Here is a 21,559-nt window from a genome sequence, read left to right on the forward strand (position 1 = left end):
CGGTTGGGTGGTGGCGACTGGGCTGGTCGAGGCGAGGCGAGGCCAAGGGCTTAGAGGCAGAGAACCATATAGTACAGGTATCGGGCGCATGAATGATTGAGAGCTCACCATTCAACATTCAACCGCAGGGTTTCAACATGAAAAACTGCAAAATACTCCTGTTTGGAGATTTATCTGTCCCTTTCGAGGGACAGATCCAAGCACTTCTGCACGTTCACGACAACCCCTTGCTCACCTCCTTTTTCGAGCAAGCTGGAGCCAGGATCAGAGATGAGATTGGGCTTTTGAATACACAGCAGCAAAGCCTGTTCCCTCGGTTTACTACCCTAATCGACTTGGTTTCGAAGCTTGGTGAAACAGAAGGCACGCCAGTCCTGAGGTTTTGCCTTCTCCCAATCTGTCAGATAGGGCAGTTCATAAAGTGAGTGACTGACACAATTCCATAAACCTCATAACTAACAAGTATAGTTACTTCGGTCGCAATGGACGTCGGTATCCGTCGCCTGATGAGGCCTATTGTCTTGGCATTTGTGCTGGGGCATTCTCTGCAGCGGCAGTTTGTTCATCGTCATCTCTCTCAGAGCTGGTCAACATAGCCAGCGAAACAGTCATTATTGCATTTAGAACAGCACTTCATTCATTCAGCATCAAGAACGACACAGTTGGCAACAACGAGGAGCATGGGAGGAGTTGGTCGGTCATCATTCCAGGGGAGGAGAAGGAGGTTCAGGCGAAGCTAGATCGATGGGGGGCATCGGAAGTAAGTCTCGGCCCATTATACCCTGATTCAACTAGTAACTAACGTACTTAGAATCTACACAAGCTTTGGAGACCTTATATCAGTGCTACAGCACCCAACAACATCACCTTGAGTGGCCCGCCAAGAGTGCTTCAGGGGTTCATCACAAGTCAGCAACTCAAATCACACGAACTTCCCATTCACTCGCCATACCATGCTCCACATCTCTTTGATGAATCTGCTCTCGGAGAGATTGTCAAGGATTTGTCTTGCAATAACCTCTCGTTTTTCCCTCTTATTTCGGCTTCCACCGGAGACTTGACCGCAAAAGACGGTTACAGGAGTACAATAACGGCCGTGATTAAGGACACTCTTATCAACCAGGTGAATTGGAACTCAATTCTGGAAGTGACGACACAAAGGCTTCAAAAGTCTGGCTGCGAAAGCTGCAGCATCCTTCCCTTTTCCAGCAACGCCTCTCAGCTTCTCTCCACGGCTCTCAGCCGCGCCAATCTCAACGTCGAGGCTGACCAAGTTCCTGAGGTTACTAAGTCACACGCAACCCATGGCCACTTTTCAGACTCAAAGATTGCTATAGTTGGTTACTCCGGCCGCTTTCCCGACTCTGCCTCCAACGAAGCATTCTGGGAGTTGCTGAGAGCTGGCAAGGATGTCCACCGCGAGGTTCCAGAGGATCGCTTCAACTGGAAAACACATTACGACCCCACAGGAAAGTCCAAGAACACCAGTCGGGTCAAGTATGGATGCTGGATCGAGGAGCCAGGACTCTTCGATGCACGATTCTTCAACATTTCACCTCGTGAAGCCGAGAATACGGACCCAGCGCAGCGATTGGCCATCACGACGGTCTACGAGGCGATGGAAATGGCCGGAATGGTCCCCAACAGGACACCATCTACACAGCAAGACCGCATTGGCTGTTTCTTTGGAACAACGAGTGACGACTGGAGAGAAGTCAACAGCGGACAAGACGTTGATACCTACTTCATCCCCGGAGGCAACCGCGCCTTTGTTCCGGGACGTATCAGTTACTTCTTCAGGTTCTCAGGTCCAAGTCTCAGCATGGATACTGCCTGCTCGTCCAGTTTCGCTGCTATTCAAACAGCTTGTGCGTACCTATGGAGGGGAGAGTGCGACACCGCTGTAGCTGGCGGTACCAATGTCCTCACTAACCCCGACAACTTTGTGGGACTTGACCGAGGGCATTTTCTGTCGACAACAGGTGAGTAGAGCTACCAAGTTACTATAAAGTAGTGATGCTGATATCTTCGAGGCAACTGCAATGCCTTTGACGATGGAGCCAGTGGTTACTGTCGAGCAGATGCCGTCGGCTCTGTCATTCTCAAGCGCCTCGAAGACGCCGAGATGGACAATGATCCCATCTTTGGCATCATCTCAGGGGCAACCACCAACCACTGTGGCCAGACAGACAGCATCACTCGTCCCCACGAAGGTGATCAGACATCTGTCTTCAAGCGCATCATCCGGCACGCTGGAGTGAACCCTCTTGATGTGAGCTACGTCGAAATGCACGGTACGGGTACCCAGGCTGGAGACGCCACAGAGATGAACTCGGTGCTATCCGTCTTTGTTCCCGGGCATCAACGCATGCCTCGTCACCCCTTATATCTCGGCTCAGCAAAGGCAAATATCGGACACGCTGAATCTGCCTCTGGAGTCTCGTCACTCATCAAGGTGCTCATGATGATGAAGCACAACGAGATCCCCCCACACTGTGGTATCAAAACCAAGATCAACCACAACTACCCCCTCGACATCAAGGACCGCAACGTAAACATCGCGTCTAGACCTACTCCATGGCTTAGGGACGACGCCCCGTGCGGGAAGAGACTGGCCTTCTTGAACAACTTTAGTGCAGCTGGTGGTAACACGGCTGTGCTACTTGAGGACGCACCTCTGCCAAGAGATCTGCAGGCCGACCCCCGAACTTTTCACCTTGTGGCTGTTTCTGCAAAGACGGCAAAGTCTCTCAGGGGAAACATTGAGGCGCTCATTTCTCATCTTGAGACGTCGAGGCATGTCTCGGTCTCCAGTCTTGCATACACAACCACTGCGAGGCGGATGCATCATGGGTATCGCATCACTGCTATTGGCTCCGACATAACCTCTATCACTCAGTCTCTGAGGTCGAAACTTGATAGTCTAGACCCGAAGCCAATCCCACCAATCGCCAAGGTTCCCAACGTGGCATTCATGTTTACGGGGCAAGGGTCCTTCTATGTCTCCCTGGGAAGAGAACTCTACCTTCACATGTTCTCTTTCCGAGAAGACATGACACGGTTCGAGAAAATGGCTATTCGGCAAGGCTTTCCCGGTTTCCTTGATGTCGTCCACGGGTCGCAAGCCACCGAGTCGCCTGACCCGGTTGTCTCTCAGCTCGCCATCACCTGCGTCCAGATGGCCCTCTCAAGACTGTGGATGTCTTGGGGTGTGAAGCCGAGCCTCGTCATTGGACACAGTCTGGGCGAATATGCCGCTCTCTTTGCAGCAAATGTCTTATCCGCTAGTGACACCATCTTCCTGGTGGGTACACGGGCGAGGTTACTCACACGGCATTGCAAGTCTGGCACCCATTCGATGCTGGCCGTCAAGGCATCTGTTGATGTCATCAGACCTCTGACTGAAGACTTTAAGGCTGAAATCGCGTGTCTGAATCAACCGACTGGAGTAGTTGTGAGCGCCGAGGTTGAAGAGATCAGCCAGTTGACCCAGGTCTTCAAGACCAACGGGCTTCCTACGACACAACTCGATGTACCCTTCGCTTTCCACTCGGCGCAAGTCGAGCCCATCTTGGAAAAGTTTGAGTCAAAAGCGCAGGCAGTGAGGTTCTACGCCCCCTCGATTCCATATGTCTCCCCCCTACAATCAGAGGTCATCTCCCGCGAGGGTGTTCTGAATGGCGCGTACCTTGCCAAGGCATGCCGTCACACAGTCAACTTCCAGGCTGCATTGGAAGCGGTCACAAACAGTGGGCTATGCAGTGAAAAGACCATCTGGTTAGAGATTGGCCCCCATCCAGCGTGTTCCGGCATGGTCAAGGGGGCCCTGGGCAGCAATTCCAACACTGCATCAACACTCCGAAAAGATACAGACACATGGAAGGTCCTATCTACAACCCTTGAACAGCTTCATCTAGCCGGTATTCAAATCGACTGGAACGAGTACCACCGAGGCTTTGAAAGGTTCAATCGCGTGCTTGAGCTGCCGATGTACAGCTGGGACCTGAAGAACTACTGGATCATGTATCGGAACGACTTTTGTCTCACCAAGGGCGAGGGTACACAACCTACAACTGTGGTCTCAGATGCCCCAAAGCCTGTCAAGTACATCTCCCCTTCTCTCCAGAGGGTCATCGAGGAAGAACACGGCAGCGAATCCTCGTCGATCCTGGCCGAGTCGGATGTTCATGATCCGAAGTTCGTGTCCGTCTTTACGGGGCATCGGGTCAATGGTGCACAACTATGTCCTTCTGTAAGTCAAACATCTACTATATCCGTTGAATTCCTTATACTAACTAGGGACTAGTCACTCTGGGGCGATATTGCAATGCAGCTCACACACTACATGATGGAGAAGCGATCCCTGTCGACTGAGAACACAGGAATGGATGTCACTAGAATGCAGATACAAAAGTCCCTCGTTCTCAACCCAGATCTCAGCTCCCAATTATTCAGGGTATCAGCAGTAGCAACATGGTCTACCAGCTCAATCAAGTTTTCCATATACAGCGTCAACGACAAGGGGGTAAAGACCGTGGACCATGCCACCTGCACCGTCAATATTTCCCCTGCTAAGATCTGGACCAGGGAGTGGAAGCGAAACGCATATCTCATTCGGAGCAGGATCGAAGCTCTCCGAAAGTCTGTGGAGCATGGTGAGGCTCATCGGATGAAGCGAGCCATCGTCTACAGGTTATTTGCCAACATTGTGGAATACGACCCAGACTACCAAGGCATGAGAGAAGTGATCCTCAACAGCGAGGATCTCGAGGCCGTTTCGACAGTCAAGTTTGAAGTGGATGACCAAGGTTTCTACTTTAATCCAAAGTGGATGGACAGTCTTGGCGGAGTTGCCGGCTTCATCATGAACAGCAACGACAGCCCTCATCCAAAGGCCGAAGTGTTTATCAACCACGGATGGGATGGCTTCAAATGCATCTCGAGATTTCAACCTGGGAAAACATATCACAGTTACAACAGAATGCAGCTTCGTGAGGGCACGCTGTATGCGGGTGATACTTACATCTTTGACGGAGATGAGATTGTTGCCGTGATACAGCAAATTCAGGTATGTCAAATTGGCTCTCATCTATGGCATTTTCTAACCGTGTTAGTTCTTGGGGGTTCCACGTCGGGCTCTTGATGGCCTCAGGCCCATGTCCAAATCAAGTCAGAGGCCAGTAGCAACATCTAGGAATACAGCACAAGCCATTCCAACTCCAAGGCTGGTAGAGAAGAAACTCTTTCCAGCCTCGATTCCTCCTCAAGCTGCCCCATCCCCCTCTGGTGGAGTCTGGTCGGGGATACTAGGCATCATTTCAGAAGAGGTCGGCGTTGGCATCGGCGATCTCAAGCCTGATACAGAGTTTGTGGAACTCGGTCTCGACTCTCTCTTATCCCTCACGATCACGGGTCGCATACGCGATGAGTTGAATCTAGACCTTCCATCCACCATCTTTGCCGAAAGCCCTTCGGTACGAGACCTTCAGCAGCTGCATGGATCTGATGCTGCACCATCATCGACAGTCACCGACGTGAGTGATGAAGAGAAGTCAGGCACATCAACACCACACACTTCCCTAGCTTCAGAGCCCGAGGCTTTGGGCCATGTACACATTCTCCGCTCCACAATATCTGAAGAAACAGGCATCAAGTTGCAAGATCTTGCACCTTCCACTCGACTGGATGAGATTGGCGTCGACTCACTCCTAGCCTTGACGACGATGGGCAGGTTGTGTGAGATATTCGAAGTTGAACTCCCATGTTCTCTTTTTGCAGACAATGAGACTCTTTTGGAGGTTGAGAAAGCCATTGCTACAGCTCTAGGGTTGGATACAAAGCCAACACGAGTTACAGCCCCTGAGCCCCTGCCATCTACGTCAACGAGCGATCCAGTTGTTCGTGATGCACCTCACGCGACTTCCATCTTGCTTCAGGGGTCCGCCAGCTCCGCCACAACAACTGTCTTCATGTTCCCAGACGGCTCGGGTTCCGCATCTTCATATGCTACTCTCGCTCGCATTGACCCGAGGGTGGCCGTCTACGGGCTCAACTGTCCCTGGCGCACATCTCCCCAGGACATGGCCCGGTCTGGATGCACCCTTGTCCAACTCTCGGCCAAGTACCTGACCGAAATCCGGCGCCGACAGCCAAAGGGGCCGTACAGCCTCGGCGGATGGAGCGCGGGAGGCATCTGCGCCTTCGAGGCAGCCAGGCAGCTCGTGGCCGCGGGGGACACGGTCGAGAACCTAATACTCATCGACTCGCCGAACCCAATCGGGCTGCAGAACCCGCCGGCGCGCATGTACGACTTTTTCCAGCAGCTCGGCATCTTTGGGTCTGGGGGCAACGTGCCCAAGTGGTTGCGCCCGCACTTTGACGCCTTTATCGGCATGCTCGACGACTACGAGCCAGTCCCGTGGCTCAAGGGCTCAGGCGAGGCCCCCAAGACCTTGATGCTGTATGCAAAGGACGGCGTCTGCAGTGATCCAGACAGCCCCAGGCCCGAGATCCGACCTGACGATCCACGTGAGATGATCTGGTTGCTCAACGACCGGACTGACTTTTCCGCCGACGGCTGGGCATCGTTACTGGGGAGAAGTCGCATCACGGTGGAGGTTCTGGAGGGAGTCCACCACTTTAGCATGATGGATGCAGGGAGGCAGATGGATAAGATGGGAGAACACATCAGGAAGGTAGTTTTATAAGAATGAACGCTGGGTTTTTGGGGGTTTGTTTTTAGGTGTAGGCGCATGTTCTCAGGTTGGGACTCGAGGCCAATTCCTGTCGTTCTTTTACCTGATTTGTTCTTCATTTCATGACAATCTCAATACATCATCGGTCTTGAATCAGTGACGCAGATAAGAATTAGTCTTATAATGTGGGTGCAACGGTCCCTCGCTGAACTGGAGCCGAGATCCGGAATAGGGACAAGCATAATGATCCGTGTATCGGATTGTCAGAAGACGATAAAGGGAGGAGAGGAGAGCGGTCTGATAACCGAGTGGTTCTCGGCGGCACCTCTTAAAGGCCATGTCGGTCTGCCAAGATAAAAAAGTGCAGATCCGTTCCGACTGGTTCAAAACATCTAGTGCTATGTCAGGTCATGAAGTCATTGCCTCCAGCGACTTCCGAGCCGATATTAGAACGGTCCATGTACGACCTCGTCGGGCACCCAGCAAGTTTTTATCCTTGTCAGTAAGCATCATTAAAGTCATACGTTTACCGGTCTTCCCCATGCAGCGCGCGTTCAAGATTAGGGTTGCAGGGCCTGACTGCAGATCAACCGGCCGGTCGGGAGCGGGGCGGCTTTCGGGCTTGGCACGTCGGGGTAGAATTCCAGCGGGAGACAGGCACGGCAGGTCGGCGACTGGTGGGGCCACGGTGGGTCCGCGGCGGCTCCAACATGCCCGGCCGAGAGCCCGAGTTCCGTGAACAGGCCGGCTATCACATGAGGGGGATAAGAACTTTTTTTCCCCTTACCCAGATGCGCCCACCAACATGCCAAATCTCGATCGGCGTCCTGGAGACCGCTCTTCCCTGCTGTCCAACCAGATGTCCCCTTCGGGGGCCTCTGCAACCCGTCAGAGGCCGCTCCGGCCGACTCCCGTCGTTAGCCAGGCCATTCTGCTACACTGACCTCTCCACGGCCCTATCATGGACTCTACCCCGGCGAGCCTTGTTTCTGTGGACTGGCTCCACTCCCGTCTTCGCCGTCTCCCGCCCTGATAACTTTACTGTCTGCCGGCTCGTTGGTTCCTTCCTGAGCCGCCGGCGGCCGAGGCACCTCGTATATATCCTGGGGATCCCGTCTCGCCTGTCTCTCTCTAGAATTCCTCCTTTGTTCTCAAGGTTTTTCCATACATCACCGTTTATGTTAGGCCGTTGAGACTTGCACCATGGCGTCCAAAACGGCTTCACACTTCGTCACCAAGACGGTCCTCGGCATTGACGTCAACGAACGATACTCCCGCATGCCTCAGGACCTCGATCAACGTGCTAGAGAAACCATCACACCCGCCGACCTCTTCTTAGAACAGGAACCAACGATATCCGAATTCTTCAAGGAACTTGCCCCCTCTCGAGATGGTGTTCATCGATATTTCCAAGGACTCTTCCCATCGGCTTCATGGGTTCCGAGATATTGCCTCAGCTGGCTACTAGGTGATGTTACTGCCGGTATGTTGAGCGGATTCAACTCTTAGGTCTGTTCTAAACTATGTAGGCATCACTATCGGTCTAGTTGTTGTCCCACAGGCTCTGGCCTACGCCCTTCTCGCCCAGCTCACACCCGCATATGGCCTTTACACATCGTTTACCGGTGCCGTTTTGTACTGGCTATTTGGAACTTCAAAAGATATTGTCATTGGTGTATGTGCCATATCTTAACTCAACCCTTCAGAACTAACACATCTCAGACAACAGCCGTCGGCTCCCTTCTTGTCGGTCAGGTCATCAGCCATGTCGATAGCACCAGCCCCGGAAAATACTCCAACGAGGAAGTCGCTCACGCTTTGAGTTTGATGTCTGGTGCAGTCCTTCTGTTCTTCGGTCTGTTCCGTCTTGGCTGGATCATCGAGTTCATCCCCTATATCCCCATCTCGGCCTTCATCACTGGTGCTAGCATCACCATCATGTCGACACAAGTACCCGTTCTTCTTGGTCTTTCGGAGATCAACACTCGCGAATCCCCTTACAAGGTCATCATCAATACCCTCAAGGCCTTGCCCGATACAAAGCTTGACGCTGCCATTGGTTTCTCCTCGATCATCCTTCTGTTCGCTATCCGAGATATCTGTGCTTTCATGGAGCGTCGCCACCCCCAAAAGAAGCGCGTCTGGTCCTACATCTCATCTCTCCGAATGACTTTCGTCATGCTTCTCTTCACTCTCGTCAGCTTCCTCGTGCATCACGGTGTTCCTTTTGAGGAGAGCAAGTTCCGGATCGTTGGCAAAATCGACCCAGGTATGTACCATGAATACTTGTCAAAGAAATCAAGCTGACATACAGCCAGGATTTAAGAAGGCCAACCTGCCTTCACCCGACACCGAGCTGCTTAAGCTTGTCATGCCTCAACTGCCTGCCGTTGCTATCATTTTGGTGATTGAGCACATCGCCATTGCCAAGTCAATGGGCCGACTGTACGACTACACCGTCAGCCCTTCGCAAGAGATCGTGGCCCTAGGTGCTGCCAACCTGTTCAGCCCTTTCATGGGAGGTTACGTGTGCACAGGTTCCTTCGGAGCTTCAGCTGTCCTCTCCAAGGCTGGTGTGAGAACACCTCTGGCAGGTCTCTTCAGCGCACTGGTTCTTGTTTTGGCGCTCTATGCCCTGACAGTCGTCTTCTACTACATCCCCAAAGCTGCTCTTGCCGGCTTGATCATTCACGCCGTTTGCAACCTCTTGGCGCCTCCCAAGAACCTCTACAAGTACTGGCAGCTCTCGCCTCCTGAACTGCTCATCTGGGTTATTGGCGTCATCCTAGCAGTCTTTGAGTCTCTTGAGATCTCTATCTACGTCGGTATTGGCCTTTCTATTGCCCTTCTTCTCTTCCGTCTTGCCCGCACACGAGGCAAGTTCCTCGGTCGTGCGCGAGCTCATCGCATGGTCAACCACAAAAACCAACGTACCCTAAGCCGACGATCAAGCCATGCCACTCTACTCCATGACGAATCCGGTCGGGATGTTTTCCTGCCCCTCGACCACGAGGATGCCTCAAACCCCGACATCGATGTCGAGTCACCTTACCCAGGTGTTTTCATTTACCGATTCAGCGAGGGATACAACTACACCAACCAGGCCTACCACGCCGACACTCTGGTTACTCACGTCATGGAGAACACCAAGCGTACCTCTGAGGAACACTTCGAGAAGGAATCCGATCGCCTCTGGAACGACCCTGGTCCCAAGGGACAGAAGAAAAATGGCGACGACCTTCCTTTCCTGCGCGCTATTGTTCTGGACTTTTCTGCTGTAAACAACCTCGACATTACCTGCATCCAAGGCCTTATGGATCTCCGCAACTCTCTTGATCAGTATGCCTCGCCTGACGCAGTGGAATGGCACTTTGCAAATGTCAACAACCGCTGGACTCGTCGTGCTCTCGCCAGCGCTGGTTTCGGATATCCTTCTTCTAAGAACCAGGAGGCACTCGGAAGCTGGGTGCCTTCATACTCTATCGCGGCGACACTGATGGACAAGGACGTTCAATTGCCTGGTGATACTCGTCGACCAGCTGATATCGAGGCACCCACAGAAACTTCGAGCTCATCGAATTGTTCCGAGTCTAAGCAGCTATCGAGCTCATCAGATGAGCTTTCTATAACGACCAAGAACACGCATGTGCACGCCGAGTCCCACCAGCCTCAATCCATGGCAACCATCTTTGGTGTTGACAGGCCATTCTTCCACATCGATCTTGTTGACGCAGTGGATGCCGCGGTACGAGATGCGCGAAACAAGGACCATAAGCAGTAGCGGGATATCATCAGGATAGACTTTGCTTTCTTACGACGACACGAATGAGTTTGGCGCAGGCGTTTGGGAGAATCATCTTAGGAGGTATTGCTGCACATTAGAATAGCGTCATACCAAAATCACCGCTCTAGATAGAAGAGGTCACGGGATAATAGAAATAATGCATGTTCCATAAAAGATTTATCCTGTCTATGACTTTAGGCATTTCTTGTGTTCTTGCTACCCTATTGTTGCACTTATTTGACACCCTAGTTATCTTGTTCCCAGATATCTAGACTCATGCCTAAAATTAAGTAATGGGCAACACATCTTAGAATGTTAGTCTTTCCTGAAGAAAAGCATCAATAAAGCAGACGTGGTATCTTTCTGGCAAGATATCACCTCTTAATGACAGAATGCCAGTGGTTCTAAATGGCCAACTCACCCATGCCTCAGAACAAAAGTGTGGAGAATAGTCATATATCCACGGCAATCTCACACCCAATTGTAAGTTACTCAACCGCGTAAAAGATAAACCATCTCCTTATCAAACAATCCCTCCCCGTGATTAGCTCTCAGAGTTGACAGAGGTTGTCTAGAGAGCAAGGGAGGTTTCGTCATTCGGACTTGCGGATGCTGACTAAATCAATGGCCCCTCCCCCGCGTTTTCAATTGACGCCGTGGAAGACGTTATCTCGAAGCTCACAACTTGACACTGGCATAGTTGACAAACCCGACAACCTTCAGCTATTCTGTCGTCAAGCCTCATCGCATTGTCCCATCTATCCTGGACGGCACTGCTTTGATTTAATTGGATCCTATTCGAGTGATAATTGTGATACTTTTGCCCCTTGTCCTGCTCCCTTGTTGTCGTCGCCACTTCGTCTCCGCTCGTCTCTTATCTCCGGTTGAAGGTGACACCTATGGCTTCCCACGATAGCGTCATCGACAGTCTACCAAATGAAGTGAGAACTTATATACTCTTGTATATTCTACTTATTGACTGACTATCATTAGATTTTTATCTCAATCCTATCTCCACTGTCCTCCCAAGATCTCCTTCCTCTCGCTCTCATAAACCGCCGCTTCTATTCCCTAGTCACCCGCGTCCTGCATCATCGCCTGCTCCAAACAGCCCCCCTCCCTGATAATAAGCTTATTCTGGAATGCTACCATCCGAGCGACCAGCTATATACACCTTACCTAGCCTGCCAGTATCAAGGCACAGTTACTCGTGACGGGCCCGCCGTCAGCGAGGAGGCGCCTGCGCTGGGTGACCTACAGCGCCTATATGCGTCGTTCAAGCCCACCTTTGCAGAGGAGAATCGTCGTCCAAGGAGGATCAGAGCAAGATTTACTGAGGCGCAGGCGCCCGAGGATTCCGAAGACGATGCCGCGACGCAGCATATTCATCTCGATGATGGCGAGCTGTTTTCTCAGCTATGCGCCGTTACCAACCTTGTTAAGGAAGGGCCCAAGCGAGGGTTGTTTATAAGCCATGTTAACATCGTCGACGGTGTCGTGCGAATCTTTCGAAACTGGCTGGCCGAGATGGCGAGCAAGCAGGACTTGTCGAGCGCGGGCTCTGAGAGTATCGTTTGGATAGGTCGACATGACAATGTTGGAATACGCTTCCGAGTTGTTCCTGCGGCGTCAGAGACAATGCCTCTTATTTCGGGACCTGACGATGATCCACCTGTCCATTATACTATGGTCTATGAGGGTAGGTTGCCAGAGGAGGCGAGATTTGGCTTGGGTCTTGACTGACAACTATTAGAACTTCTCGTGAGAGCTAGTAGCCTTTTACAGGCTGTGGAACACTCGGCGGTTCAGGAGGTTGCAAACTCTGGAAAGACTCTTGTTATTCATGGGGCTGCACTGTTGTAGTTGATGAAACTGACCGTGGGCAGCCCCTCCCCCTCGTGGGTTAAGTGCTTGGAGATAACCACATCTTCGAGTGTTAGGTTCCACTGGGGGACAGTTAAGTCGTGAGCCGAGGAAGAGTCACTAGTAGGGGGTTTCCCAGAAACACAGAGGTTGTAAATGTGGAATACAGAGTTGCACTGTCCCTTCTCACGACCAGGCTTGGTGTAAGTGGGAGTCTCAGACATGGCCAAAACGGTCTTGTCCAGGACATCAGTGTCGAGCGAGTGATTCCAACTGATGCAGCACATGGAAAAAGAGACAACCATTTCGGCTCGGCCGAGGCAGGAGAGTAAGCACCGAAACTAGATTCGAAATAGGGAACCAGTGTTCATAGCTCGGGTTGAGTGTTGCGAGTTTTCGTGGCTTGAGGGTTGCATTTCATTTCATCACCAGCGCGTGATATGAGCTGTTAGGCCTTGACGGGCAAGCCTGAGATTGTCTCTCACCAGGGTGCAAGTTGAGGCCACACCCAGTTGGTTCAGAAGAGATAGTCGCGACAAAGTGGCGTCATCCCAAAGATCTCGAACAGCAGGGCCCTCCCCCTGACACCATCTGAGATGCTATGGACCCGACCTTGAAGAAAAAAAGTAGGGATCGCGGGGAAGAACGCGGAGCCGCAGCCCCGTCCCGCGGCTATGTGGCATTGGATCTTGGGATCTTGGGGAAGACTACGAGAGAGGCAATAGGCCAGAGGCTTGGTGAAGGGCTGAGAAACCGGAGCCGTGGCAGAGAGGCACGGCGTCGGATCTCCGTGTGGCTGGGCGCCGCATCCGCAAGGGCCATCCGGGTTTAGACACGGGGGCATCGGTGCGCTCACCTACAGCCTTCCGTGTTGGACGCTAGATGTTCTCAGAAGCCAGAAGGCTTCCTTGGAGAAGGAGAATGCTAGTCTGAGAAGGAAAGATGTGAAGAGTCCGGGTCCCCCGGCGCCGGCGGTGGATTGCGTCCGCAATTGGCGCTCCCCCGAGGGACGGGCTTGCTCCTCCGCGCCTCCACCGCACCATCGGACCACTCCAATCTTTCGGCCCTGGATCTAAGCAACATGGGGGAGAGGGGAAATGGGCCAGTGAGAGGAGGGCATTTTGCAAAAGGAGCCAGGATCTGGGCTGGAGGCGGGGAAACATGCCAGAGTGACGCCGAGAACAAGAGGTCTTTTTGGAGGCCCCAGTTCCCCCCTTCTCCCCACCATCTGGATCATCTTGGCTCGCGAGGAGATCGCAGACACGGATCTGCGGAGAAAGGCCCTCGCTCGCGCGGGGAAGTAGACTCACCAGCCCTGGCGACTGCGGGGGAAAAGATGGGGGTTGAACCATTCTCATTCGTGAGCATGACATGAGATGTTTTTGGCTTTTCCATACTAAGAGTAATCCCTCAGCATAATAGAAGTCTTTTCCTCGAGACGGAGGACAAAGTGCGAAGGACACGGCTGATGTTTGGTGTCTGAGAGCAATCTTAATGCCTGTCGAGTAAGCCATAGCATTCGACTAATGCGTTGTTCCGCATGTTGTTGTTTTCAGCTCGAGCTGTACGCACCCGTCGTTCATCTCTTCTCCTCTCAACAAACCGTTCTTGCCTCTTTTCTCTGGCTACCCCAAGTGATACAGACCAGACGCAAGGCGTCGGCGTGGCTGCGGACAGACTGCGAGAGACGGATCGCCTCGCCGTGCCAAGCTTCTAGAAATTAACGCCATGCTATGCTGGTTCCCTAGCCGCCTGCGGCTATCAGCACTAGTTTGCAGTTTCCCACCGACTCCAAATTTGTCTCTGCGGGCTGACGCTCCAGGCGGTATCACGGGTGTTTGCCTTTCCGTCTTTGCTCTGCAGACAACATGAAGGTCTGGATAGGCTTTTGGATCAAGATTGATTTGAGTCGGATGCAGTACGAAATGATACCGGCTCGGGCTTGATTTGTCAGGGGCCCCGGGGCTTCTTAATGGTAGGTATGGGGATGGAGGCAAGTGGATGCGCTGTATGTAAGTGGGCTGGGATATGCCACGGACAACCTCCACCGCGTCTACTACCCTACCCAAGAACGGCCAAGGCCACGCCCGCGCTCGTTTCTTGATCCCCGTTTAGCGACCTTGGCGCATCTCTAAAACGACGACGAGTCATGCTACTGTATGTATTATCCCGTGCCCGGTCGGTGCCTATTACACCGTCACGTTACGTCTTCGGGATATTTTTCTCTGGACGAGGCGAGCCGCCGTCTGGGCGAGAAACAAGAAATCTTGGGTGGCAGGGCCCAGAGTAAGCTTTGAGGGCGGGCTACAATGTGACGGTAGACTGCAAGAACCCCGGTCTCTTACTGCTGCGCTTGTCTTCTTGAGAGGAAAACTGGGACCGATGATGAGGGGATACAGGCTTGACAGAAACCTGTGTGGGTCTGATGGCAACCTACTACGTACCTGAAGCCTCAGAGAGTAGGCCACGATGAACCATGGGCCAGCACAAGTGGAGGACAAAGGCCGTTGGGCGGGACAAGTGGCTTGATCGAGGTGGCGGCAAACCACGCGAGGTTCTGGAGGGCGGCAAACAGGTGTGGCAACTCTGCGGCATCTCTCCAGGAGGCCATGTTTGCCTTGCGTCTGTGTGCCGCGCGGAGCATGGCCTGAGAGGACGTGAAATGACACGACGCGTGCTCTTTTGGTACAAGAAGGGGTGGGAGGGAAACCGAATGAGAGGGACGATGCTTTGTACGAGAGAGCGTGTAAGACCATTTGACCAGGGATGCCATGCACCATCTGTCAAGCGTGTTGCTCAAACGGTGATCGAAGCCAGGGTCGGAATGGCATGCCTACACTGACAAGAGACAGAGGACGAGCTAGAGAATCAAGAGCTCCAACGCCTACGTGAAACATGTTGGCCGTCAGACCTGCCTATGACGGAGCCGCCCGCACCCTCCAAATATTGTCGACTAACTAAAAAAGAAGCATATTCGTTCGCTTCGGGCTGACATTCTCGGTCCCTCCCCGAGCTGTCACGGCTCACACATGGCACAAGCACAAGGCGACCCCCCAACAGCAGGCAGAGGAGCGCCATCTCGCGTGGCCCGCACAACCAAGAAGGGAAAACGAACCCATGGCATGTCTAGCGTTACATGACCCATCTGCCGGGCCCATAGACGAATCCTACCGTGCTGTACTGTATTGCGCCAGGGAAGACATGCATACACCAAAACGTGCCCCCCAGGAGGATCATGGTTGCAAGGGGGCCGGCCGTCCCCTGTACCCCGTTCTCTCCTCGCCCAACATGCACCGTGACCCCAAACCCCGCAAGAAGGGACAAGATCGACAGATCCCCGAGACTGAAGCAGCAAATCTCTTTCGCTGCGCAGTGGACTCTCCCCGCCAACGAACGAACTGGGGGAAAAGAAGCCCCCCCTGCGGGACAGGACAGGGAGTACCCCCCAGTTGTTGCTCTCCGACTGGGGAAGAGTGAAGAATCTTTCTTGAACGTGGTTCGTTGGCTGGGCCTTGTCGGACGGACGGATGGATGGAATAGCATCCCATCCATATTGGAGACGAGGGTCCTCTGCTACTCTACTCCTCCATACTGTATGCACAGAGGCCGTCTCCTCACCGAGAGGCAACCCTTGGCGAGAAAACGTGGGCGCCAGCATCCCCACACGACCATGGCCTGCTCCTCATTTTTTTTCCCTCTCTTCTCCTCGGGGTTGCATTCCCCCAGACGGGGGAGTGAGGAGCGAGGTCATCGTGTGTGCTCGGGGCAAGATGAGAGTAGATTCAAATTAACTATTAAAGGGCTGTGGGATCCTCTTTTGCCCCAGGTTTTTGAAGATCATCATCCACAAGTCTCTTGCTTGCTTGCTTGCCTGCTTGCCTCTTTAAACAAGCTTCTCCTCCTCATGTTGCTTGTTCCATTATAACAATCCCCCATCATCTCATTCCCGTTTCTCTCCGCCTCGCTTCGGCAAGCAAAAGTCTCTCCGTTGTTGCACCGTCACTCCCGGCTTCTGGGATTCATCCATTCTTGTCTCGCATCTTTGACGAGATCTCTGGAGCCTCTTCTCCTCTGCTCCTTCCCACTGCCGAAATAGTCCCTCTCGGCTGGTTGCTGCTTCCTTGTCCTCCATTACTTCCTTCCTCCCACGTTTTTTTCTGGGCTGTCACCACCTGACGCGGCTCCTTCTTCTCAACCCCTCGCCTCTTGGTCTCTCTCAAATACAACCTTGAGATACCTGAGGAATATTGTCACCATGAGCGACATTGATCGGAAAGAACCCTTCGATGAGAAGGCCTCGACCCATGAGGTCGATCTCGTTAACGACCCTGATGCGGGTCTGACTGAGGAGGAGAGAAAGGAGGCTGTGAGTGACTATCGATACATGGCAAAGTCGCTTATACTGACTACTTGCAGGAGAAGAAGCTGCTTCGAAAGATTGATGTCAAGCTTGTTCCTTGGGTATGATTTCAGAATTAGAGTTAATGATCTATACTAACATGATATAGCTCTGCCTGCTCTACCTCGTTTGCTTCCTTGACCGAACCAACATCGGAAATGCCAAAATCGCCGGCCTCCTCGACGACATCCACATGAACACCTCGCAATTCAACGCCACCCTGACCATCTTCTACATCTCATATGCCGTCTTTGAGCCCCTCGCCAACGTTCTCCTGAAGTGGTCCAAGCCCTCCATCTTCATCCCTGCCATCATGTAAGTAGCCGCGCTGGCACAGTGTCCGTCGCCTATGCAATGCATCTTGCTGACTCTCCGGGTTTAGGGTTCTGTGGGGCGCTGCCATGCTGGGCATGGGTTTCGTTCACAACTGGGACGGCCTCATGGCTGCTCGATGGTTCCTTGGTCTTACTGAGGCTGGTCTGTTCCCCGGTATCAACTACTATCTCTCGTGCTGGTACAAGCGTTCCGAGTTTGGTGCCCGTGCCGCCTGGTTCTTCTCTGCTGCGGCTCTTGCTGGTTCCTTCGGTGGTCTCCTGGCTGCTGCTATCCAGAAGATGGATGGTATCTCTGGCATTGCTGGCTGGGCATGGATCTTCATCATCGAGGGTCTTCTCACCATGGTCATCGGTATCGCCTCATTCTGGATGGTGCACGACTTCCCTACTGAGGCCACCTTTCTCACTGAGGAGGAGCGACGCCGTGTTATCTACCGACTCGCCTCTGACCAGCAGTCGTCTGCCAAGAACGAAGAGTTTAAGATGAAGTACCTCTGGCAGTCGCTCACTGACTGGAAGACCTACTGCGGCATGCTCATTTACATGGGTCCTCTGATGCCCCTCTACTCTTTCAGTGTCTTCCTGCCCACCATCATTCAGAACATGGCTTTCACTGACAAGAAGGCTGTCATCAAGAACCAGCTTCTCAGCGTACCTCCTTACGCCCTGGCTGCTATTGTCACCGTCTGCGTGGGTATGTACTCGGACCGAATCAACAAGCGAGGCATCTTCAACCTTTGCGCTGCCCCTGTCGGACTTGCGGGTTTCGTCATGCTTATCGCTTCGACCAACCCGGCTGTTCAGTACACTGGATGCTTCCTGGGTGCTCTGGGCATCTACCCTGTCATCCCCATCACCATCAGCTGGGTTGCCAACAACGTGGAAGGTGTGTACAAGCGAGGTATCACACTTGGATTTGTCATTGGCTGGGGCAACCTGAACGGAGTGGTAAGCAGCAACGTCTTTATCAACGCCCCTCGCTTCTACGAGGGCCACGGAACGATCCTGGGCTTCATGTTTGCCGGTGTCTTTGGAGGCAGCCTCATCATGTACCTGATGCTTGCAAGGGAGAACAGGCTGCGGTTGGCCGGTGAGCGTGACCACCTGATCGAGGGCAAGTCGGAAGAGGAGATTCACGAGATGGGAGATAAGCGACCCGATTTCCTTTACACACTGTAAGGCGGTTTATGATAAATGAGCAAGAGGGGGAGATTTGATGCGGAAAGGCATCCACCCATGTAAGGTATACAGACGGGATTGTTTTGATACTGTGAGCAGGGATCCCTAGCTAGACTATGAAGTGGCTTGAAGGGCCCAATTGAAGACTTACAATACTGTCATGTTTTCAGCTTGACGGCTGCGTGCATATTTCTCTCATGTGAGAATTTCTCTGACAGACTGTGCTGTCAGAAGTGATTAGTTGGCCTCAAAGCTCGATCCAAGCTTCTGGAAGAGCTAGAAGACGCCATGCTGCAGGTTGCAGGGCTGAGGTCGGCCAGTAACTGGAGATTTCATGAGTAAACAATGCGGGGATACGCAGCATGGGGTCTCGTGATGGACGCCTCCCTACTGAGCCTGAGGGCGTAGTATACCGTACATGGCAGGCCTGAGTTGCTCATGGCTGAAAATAGTAACGGTCGTCGAGACAGGGCCACGAGGTGGCTCGTCTGCCCGCCCCCGGATTTGCTTGTGCCGTCTTGGGTGTGGAGGTCTTTGTTTCGTGTGTGAGGGATGAAAGCCACAGAGAGCATACAAACAGGGCAGGAATCTAAGCTCAGGTCTAGGACTTGCTGTCAGCCATCTTTTTCTCAGCGCGGGAACTTGCATCCTCACCGCAAAAGCAAACCTCTTGGCGTGGCAGGGCTTCAGCAGCAATTGGGCTTGGGATCAAGTTGTCGAGGATATGGGATGTGATATATGAGACTGCTGCGGAAGCATCTCAATGTTTGCTCTTGGGGGGGCAGGCTCTGATTGGGACGTGGTATATTATTTTAGATTTGCCAAGACGATCGAGGTTGGAATATGCAAGTCGGTATTCGTCGAGGTGCATCTTGTTTGCCTTTTGTGCATGGAATGCTAGCGCATGAACAGGAGCGCGGTAGCATCCGACCTCTAACACACATTAGCCTACCGACCTTCAAATGGAAGTGTGTAAAACCGATATCTTTGATGTTGGTTGTTAAAGGGCTTGGAAGGGAAGAGGGGGGGGAGGACGAGACCGTTATCCAGAGCCACCAAAGCCAACCAGGTAGCCTATACATACTCGAGGTCTGTGTTTCTAAACCTAGAGTACGCAAAGGTTGGGAGGAAAAAGGTATTCCTTAGCCATCACTGGCGGAAGCTGCATCGTGGGCTTTGACACTGACAAGTGATGAAAAAGTGTCGGCCACTGGCAAGCCAAGGCTCAACGACAAGACAGAAGAAGAAACCAAAGCCAGATAAAAAAGACCACTTGCCGTGCTTCTTCCCCCTGCTGGTCCTCTCTCTTCAAGGATTCTTTCTCAACGGCTACGTGCAGCTCACTGAGGTGTCACGGCGTCGGCTCCCCCTCGCCAAACCTCGACCTCTCTCTCCTTGCTCGTTCCTTTGTGCGCCCCTTGTATCGCATCGAGACCCAAGATCCGGTCGGCAGCCTACAGACACCTCCCTCTCATTTCGTCTCTTTTCCTCGGTAGGATACAGTTACTCGACGGGCTCGCTTGGGGGAGGACGTCTGCTCTTTGCCTTCTCTTTTCCATCTCCCTGTCTTGCTTCTTCTTCTCTCTTTTTTGTCCAGGCACCGATAAACACTTCCATATACACGAACAACATCAAGAATCAAGACCTCTGGGAAAGACACAAACGATATACAAACCATGCCGGAGACGGCGCACAAGTTGGTCTCCGGCCGCGCCGAGGCGCTGACGGCGGGACAGACGCAGGCGCTGGTTCTGATGGAGCGCATGGGAGGCTCCATCAGCCTGGTGGCCGTCGTCCTCATCTTCATCGCCTACGCTCTGGTTCCTCGAGTCCGCAACGTCCAAAACACCTTTATCGTGTTTGCGAGCATCGCCAATGTCGGCGCTAGTATCGCGAGCGTCATCGCCATGGACGGGCTCGAGCTTGGTGTTGCATCTCCGCTGTGCCAGGCACAGAGCTTCTTGTTCCACATGTTAGTCCTAATCTTGCTGACACCGGTATTTCTTGCTTACCTTGTTAGGTTCATGCAGTCTGACCCGTGGTGGTCCCTTGCCATGGCCTTCAACGTCTTTCTCGTCTTCTTCTTCCGCACCAGCCCCGATGCCTTTCGCAAACGGTGGTGGCTGTACTGCCTCATATGCTATGGTGGCCCTTTCATAATCGCTCTCTCGTTGCTGCTGGTTAGAAGCCCGGGCCGAGGACTTGTGTACGGTCAGGCAACTGTGAGTACTCGATATATGTCTCCAACACTCATCAACTGACGGTGTGTAGATCTGGTGCTGGGTCAACCAGGACTGGGAAAACATCCGTATATATACCTACTACATGCTCATCTGGGTCTGTATTGTTGGGTCCCTGATCTTTTACTTCTTGGTCGGATATCATGTCTTTCACTCTCGAAACCAACTCAAGAGTTTCTCGGCATCCAAGAGCAGAGAGGCGGGCGTCTATGAACAGGTACTTGACAACCACTTCCACTGTTTTGAAGCTCTCTAACAGCCTTGAAGCCTCGCGTCGACTTCCTCTCGGTGCCTCAAGACTGCTTCTACGGAACCATCGTCACCGAAGTCCAGGTCGTCCACTCAACCGCATCTACATCTGCCCTGCCCAACGAACCAAGACCCGCACATATGCAGCAATCAACACCTCACGTCTCCTTCGACGAGCTCCCCCCTCCGATCCAGACAGCTCCGAGCCAATACTTCTCCACCGTCACGTCCCCGGCCGGCAACCACCACCCCCAGAGATCCCCTCTCCGCCGCATCACGTCGGCGACCAACAAGACGGTCAACAAGTTTGTCGTCGAGGACCCCATCAAGCGTGCCTACCTGCGTACTAGTTTCCTTTTCGCCCTTAGTGTGCTGGTGACTTGGATCCCGAGCAGTTTGAACCGCATCCACAGCTGGCTCGTCGGCACCTCGCCATACGAGTACCACGTCGCCACAGCTGCAGTCTTGCCACTCCAAGGACTCTGGAACGCCGTCATCTTTTTCGTGACGAGCTGGAGACCTCTGAAGGAGTGGATCAGGGGCACCCGCAACTGTGGGCGCTCAGAGGAGATGGTAGAGACGGCGGTTGGTAACGCACCAGCCGAGGCCTCGCAGGAGCCGACGGGGAGAGGCGGCGAGAGTTTTCTAGACGATACTGAGTCTGGCAGCGATGTTGAGTTGCGCAGAATGGGGGAGGCGCCTGGTAAGAGATCGGCGAGTCTATGAAGGGGGACGGAGTCGAGGAGCTTGTAACATGTATGACCTGTGATGTATCATGGTTGAGATTTGCTGTTTGATGATTTACAATACCAAGT

General features: G+C 53.0%; 5 protein-coding genes across 5 annotated transcripts; all 5 read left to right on the forward strand.

Annotated features, from left to right (window-relative positions):
* Positions 1-137: 137 nt before the first annotated feature.
* Positions 138-6,707, forward strand: NCS54_00237700 (Polyketide synthase; the record flags this gene model as incomplete). Its single annotated transcript, XM_053147977.1, has 6 exons — positions 138-421; positions 469-760; positions 812-1,982; positions 2,034-4,252; positions 4,307-5,068; positions 5,115-6,707. The coding sequence occupies 6 exons, from the start codon at positions 138-140 to the stop codon at positions 6,705-6,707; spliced, it is 6,321 nt and encodes a 2,106-aa protein (XP_053003952.1).
* A 1,191-nt stretch (positions 6,708-7,898) lies between these two features.
* Positions 7,899-10,476, forward strand: NCS54_00237800 (STAS domain-containing protein; the record flags this gene model as incomplete). The annotated part of the gene is made up of 4 exons (XM_053147978.1): positions 7,899-8,178; positions 8,225-8,370; positions 8,418-8,964; positions 9,014-10,476. 4 exons carry the CDS (start codon positions 7,899-7,901, stop codon positions 10,474-10,476), a joined length of 2,436 nt encoding a protein of 811 aa, XP_053003953.1.
* A 902-nt stretch (positions 10,477-11,378) lies between these two features.
* Positions 11,379-12,342, forward strand: NCS54_00237900 (F-box domain-containing protein; the record flags this gene model as incomplete). The annotated part of the gene is made up of 3 exons (XM_053147979.1): positions 11,379-11,420; positions 11,473-12,178; positions 12,233-12,342. The coding sequence occupies 3 exons, from the start codon at positions 11,379-11,381 to the stop codon at positions 12,340-12,342; spliced, it is 858 nt and encodes a 285-aa protein (XP_053003954.1).
* Positions 12,343-16,597: 4,255 nt separating this feature from the next.
* NCS54_00238000 (MFS domain-containing protein) lies at positions 16,598-18,255 on the forward strand (the record flags this gene model as incomplete). The annotated part of the gene is made up of 4 exons (XM_053147980.1): positions 16,598-16,708; positions 16,759-16,803; positions 16,851-17,056; positions 17,124-18,255. 4 exons carry the CDS (start codon positions 16,598-16,600, stop codon positions 18,253-18,255), a joined length of 1,494 nt encoding a protein of 497 aa, XP_053003955.1.
* Positions 18,256-19,931: 1,676 nt separating this feature from the next.
* NCS54_00238100 (Hypothetical protein) lies at positions 19,932-21,470 on the forward strand (the record flags this gene model as incomplete). The annotated part of the gene is made up of 4 exons (XM_053147981.1): positions 19,932-20,227; positions 20,276-20,477; positions 20,527-20,712; positions 20,763-21,470. The coding sequence occupies 4 exons, from the start codon at positions 19,932-19,934 to the stop codon at positions 21,468-21,470; spliced, it is 1,392 nt and encodes a 463-aa protein (XP_053003956.1).
* Between the last annotated feature and the right edge of the window lie 89 nt (positions 21,471-21,559).

Source organism: Fusarium falciforme, chromosome 2 (assembly GCF_026873545.1).
Source record: "Fusarium falciforme chromosome 2, complete sequence".
NCBI classification, from domain to species: domain Eukaryota; kingdom Fungi; phylum Ascomycota; class Sordariomycetes; order Hypocreales; family Nectriaceae; genus Fusarium; species Fusarium falciforme.